General features: G+C 30.5%; 2 protein-coding genes and 4 non-coding genes across 6 annotated transcripts, besides 1 other annotated feature; 2 read left to right on the plus strand and 4 right to left on the minus strand. All coding sequences in view use genetic code 11, as the record gives it.

Annotated features, from left to right (window-relative positions):
- Nucleotides 1-5,000: part of a sequence feature (Large single-copy region, LSC) that runs on past both edges of the window.
- trnC-GCA lies at nucleotides 273-353 on the plus strand. The gene has a single exon. It is a non-coding gene; the product is annotated as a tRNA-Cys (tRNA).
- Nucleotides 1,216-1,305, plus strand: petN (cytochrome b6/f complex subunit VIII). The gene has a single exon. It carries the CDS (start codon nucleotides 1,216-1,218, stop codon nucleotides 1,303-1,305), a length of 90 nt encoding a protein of 29 aa, YP_009186161.1.
- Nucleotides 2,299-2,412, minus strand: psbM (photosystem II protein M). Its single transcript has one exon. The coding sequence runs from the start codon at nucleotides 2,410-2,412 to the stop codon at nucleotides 2,299-2,301; it is 114 nt and encodes a 37-aa protein (YP_009186162.1).
- trnD-GTC lies at nucleotides 3,617-3,690 on the minus strand. Its single transcript has one exon. It is a non-coding gene; the product is annotated as a tRNA-Asp (tRNA).
- trnY-GTA lies at nucleotides 4,198-4,281 on the minus strand. The gene has a single exon. It is a non-coding gene; the product is annotated as a tRNA-Tyr (tRNA).
- Nucleotides 4,341-4,413, minus strand: trnE-TTC. The gene has a single exon. It is a non-coding gene; the product is annotated as a tRNA-Glu (tRNA).

Genomic DNA, 5,000 nt, shown 5'->3' on the forward strand with positions numbered 1-5,000 from the left:
CAATTTGTCCTGAATTTTTGTTTTGTGACTGAAAATCCACAATTGATTTTTCAATAGAAAAGGGAAGGAGTGTTTTTAAATAGTGTGTTTGTTTTAAAATATTATACAATCGATCAAAGAAATGTATCCAATCAAAAGAGAAAGGTAAGGATTTCTTTTAGGAAATAGATTAAAGAAAAAAAAAACAGGATTCACGATACAAGTACAAAAATGAATAACCCCCCCAAAAAAATAAAAAATGAAATATTTTCATATATTTTTTGTATCGTTTTGGCGACATGGCCGAGCGGTAAGGCGGGGGACTGCAAATCCTTTTTCCCCAGTTCAAATCTGGGTGTCGCCTGATCAACAAAAAAATAGGAATACCTTATTCTGTTTTGCTAAGATAACTTGACAAATTTTTTTCCAGCAGAAGTAAGCGGGGGAGAGGACTCTTGATACTTGCTTGATGCTATAAGCATCTGGCGGTTCTGTTCTCTAAAATGAAAATGCTGTAAATCCTTGCGTCTAGGCTTCAATTCACGGAAAAGATTATATTAGTGAATTTTGTTTTGAATGAAAAAGAATCGTTAAATCTTGATATGACAGCTGTTATTAATGTAGTGTTTATTAACTGGGTCTTCAATTAATTTGGATAGACGAACGAGGAATTTAATTATTAGTTGCGGAAAGGTCGAAAGATACTTTATTCGTATACGAACTCATGAAATTCTATGTGTGCTCCTGCAATCAATTTAATATTGATTGAAGAGATAATTGTCTTTAATGTAATAGACTATCTTCTGATTGTTTCACATAGACAAGCAGGAGACGTAACGTAAGGATTAGCTAAAATGCGAAATTAGGGGTATGTGATAGATAGTGATCTATCTTGACTCTATATTTTGATACTTTTGACTTAATGTAATGAAATGAAGGTCAACAAAAAAAAGACTAGGTCTTATTATTACTACATGTTAGTACCATTCCCTTGAAACTTCCAGGGGTGTATCTACGTATTTTGCTTGTGCTTAATGTTTTCCGATTCTACTAGAAATCATATAAGAAACTGTTATAATTGTGAGTTTATTGGATTGTTTCATCAACGGTGTTGGGTTAGAATCCCCTTTTGACTCTTCGCCAGGGATTCCACTATTATTAATGAACATAATAATGATTAGTGAACAATAATGGAATAATTCCTTCATATTTATAGAGATAGGGGATATAATTCACATGGATATAGTAAGTCTCGCTTGGGCTGCTTTAATGGTAGTCTTTACATTTTCTCTTTCACTCGTAGTATGGGGTAGAAGTGGACTCTAGAAGTACTACTAATTGAGTTGAAGAATCAAACTCAAACCATATCAATTGTTTTATAGATCGTTCTGCAAAGTCCTTTTTATTTTACTTTTTTATTTGTTTTTGGTTTCCCCCTCTTTTTTTTTTTACTGTTCAAAGATAAAAAAAAATAGTTATGTTATTAAGTATATACAGACTTCCTATAGGAAACAACATAGACATAGTGGTTGTCCAACGATATACTACACATAATAAAATATTGCCTTGGGCAAGTCACATATTGCGCGTTCCCGCTTTTTTTATTCTTTTAGACATTTTATTTATGTTATGTTTGCTTTATCGAACTCATTTCATATCATGGTTCAAACGTTAAAAATCAGTGGGCTTTACTAATCCTTTTCGAAATCCAAAGAGGTTCCCATGGAACTGAACCACTGGATCATCTGTCAACTGCTCAATCAATTACTTCTTCGGAATACTAAAAAAAGATTATGTGATTTTCTTGTTATTAATTTTAATAATTATTAAAATTAAAGGCCTATACTCTTTTTTTCCTTCATCGATTTGATTCTTTCAATGGATATCGGGATTCATATTGAATAGAATCATAAATTCTAGGAATTCGAATCGTAAGAGTAAGAATTGCCCTTCGATTTTTTCAGATTGATGATTGGAATCAACACAAATAAAATAGATGAAGCAAAGAAATCGAATTGGTACGTTATGTAAATACATTACATATATGTAATTGATATCTATATGTAATTGATATCTATGAAGATACATATTGTAGATTGATCTATATTAAACCTCTATCTTTATACAGTACGACTTTATATACTACAATAACAATAATAAATATGGTAGAAAGATTTATATATTTCTTTCTACCATACTATCGAATCTCATAGAATACTGATGATTCTAGTCCGCTTATTTCATTTAAGACACTAAATTTGAATACTTTTCATTTTCTTTTTTCTTTTCAAGCATTGAGAAGAACTAAACAGTCAAGTTTCATTCAAATGAATCATTTTGGCTGACTGTTTTTACGTATATTATAAGTAAAAAAGCAGTAGGAACTAGAATGAACAGTGCAGTAGCAATAAATGCGAGAATATTTACTTCCATAATCTAATCGTTTCATTTTTAGTTAATTCGCAATAACTCGGGATTTAATCCCATAGAGCTGATAAATCTTTCGGCTGTAAATTCAATATTCAATGGGATGAATTACATCTCGATGATATCAAATCGGAGCAATATCATGAATAACAATATCTGAACTATAAAATTGATTCATCGTCGAGAATTAAATAGTATAACATAGGAAGATCTTTTATACATACCGAATTCCAATTTTTATTCCTGATCCGATCAATAATTTCTTTACTTTCTTTATCATTCTTTCTTTTCTATAAGCTACGCCCCCCTTTGTACAATCATCTGATGAAATATCATATGACCGCCTTTATACTTACTTACATTGGTTATAAAAAATCCCAATAAAATAACCAATAGAAGCGAAATGTAAAAAAGGAAGAAGTTTAGTTCTAACCCCCCCTTTTTAATGATCTAATCTTCTTTGGAAAACAAAGAAGGAGTATAATAAGGAGAGTCCGGATATAAAAAAATCGAGTATTTCATCAAATTCATTAAAAAGTTTGTTCTTTCTTCGGCAAGAACCTTAAACTTAAAAAAGATTATTCATTCCCTCACAAAGAGAGATAGCCCTTTCTAATAGAAAGGGGATCCTTCTTTGAGCTTTATTTTATTAATATCCTATTTCCTTGGATTAATTATGGGATGCATATATCAAAAATTCAGTGTGAAATTTTAATGAGATAAATTGTTTCAAATTCACATTAATAATTGAAATTAGTAATTGAGGTTACAAAAAATCGGAGCCCTAAAGGGATATACTTTTCATCTTAAAAGTATTATATCAGAGTTACTATGTTAAATTTTTTTTTGTATCGTAAAAATTCCATTTGTGTATAGACTCCTGGAAACGTATAGTACCCTATTACACAGATCGGGAATAATCGAAAAAGCCAGACTCCGTACGGTATCTCTTGGAATCCTGAATATGATTCTACCAATAATTGTACTAATCTACATATGTCTTTCTCCTATCAATCGGGACTAGTTGAATAAATGGGAATTTCCATATTTCTTTGATGAGAAATGTGAAACTAATAAATAAATAGAAACTAATAAATAAATAAAATAAGAGATAGAGGGTATCCCACTTGGGAATGAGATTCTGCTATGTGTTCTCCTTTTCACAGCAAATGCAGATGTATTTTTTTATTGGAATTGGATTTGGATCCGTCGGGACTGACGGGGCTCGAACCCGCAGCTTCCGCCTTGACAGGGCGGTGCTCTGACCAATTGAACTACAATCCCAAGGAAATAAAATAAAGTGTACATCATACATATTCTTATGATTTCATTCAAACCCTTTATTTTTTATATATTTTATTTAGATTTTCGATATTTAGATTAGAATAAGTCATATTGTAACAGAAACGCGAGTGATATATTGGATATCCACACGGATATGCACTTTAGCGGGAGCGTCTCAGGGATTGTTAATAATCCTTTTATTTTTTATAATTTGATTAAGAATCAAATAAATCTTTCAATAAAAAAACTCTTTTTTTATTTATATTTATTCTTTATTTGATTCTTTTCCTTAGACTTTATAGTTTCAGATCGTTATATGAATCTAGTATGAATCTATATCATTAGCAAGCAAGATCAGAATTTGTGAGATAAAATAAAGAGAGCAAATGAACAGCAGTAAAATATATCAGAAAATTGTAGTTTTTTTTTATTCTTCCGTATTCCGATCAGGCATTTCTGGGGAACAACAAATGGGTTCTATCATTTCGTGGTGGATCGGCGAATTATTGGGCCGAGCTGGATTTGAACCAGCGTAGACATATTGCCAACGAATTTACAGTCCGCCCCCATTAACCGCTCGGGCATCGACCCGGGAAGAATAAATTCCAGGCTTATTGATAATCCATGATCAACTTCCTTTCGTAATACCCTACCCCCAGGGGAATTCGAATCCCCGCTGCCTCCTTGAAAGAGAGATGTCCTGAACCACTAGACGATGGGGGCATACTTGCCCGATCGTCATCATACTATATTCATAGTATGAACAGTTTTTTGAAATTGTCAATATAATGTGGTATGATTAAAGGTATGATTAAATCTGAAAGATCTTTCTCTCTTTCATGATTTTATAGAATCTTTTGATTCGTATTTATGAATCATTCATTCTAATCACCCTTCCATTTTTTTTTAATATTATTTTCATTAATTTAATATTATTTTCATTAATTTAATATTATTTTCATTAAATAGATTCTATTTCATTTTAAATATTATATTTAAATATTATTAAATATTTTTAATGAATTAGAAATAGAATTCTATCAAAGAATAAAATAAATAAAAAAAGAAATCTAAGAATAAATAGATATTAATTATAAATCGATATTATTAAAACGATATTTATATGAAATATTGAATATTAAAAAAAATAAATAAAATAATAAACTAAATAGGATAGGTAGAATAGAAATAATACGAGGTATAGGACCTTTTTGGAATGATTGGTCGGGCAGACCAGAAAGGGGAATTAAACTTCATTTCTTACACTTTCATTCATTGATTCATTCATTTTGTTAAGATTCGATAGACAT

Source organism: Juglans regia, chloroplast (genome assembly GCF_001411555.2).
Source record: "Juglans regia voucher JREG20151001 chloroplast, complete genome".
In the NCBI taxonomy this organism is placed as follows: domain Eukaryota; kingdom Viridiplantae; phylum Streptophyta; class Magnoliopsida; order Fagales; family Juglandaceae; genus Juglans; species Juglans regia.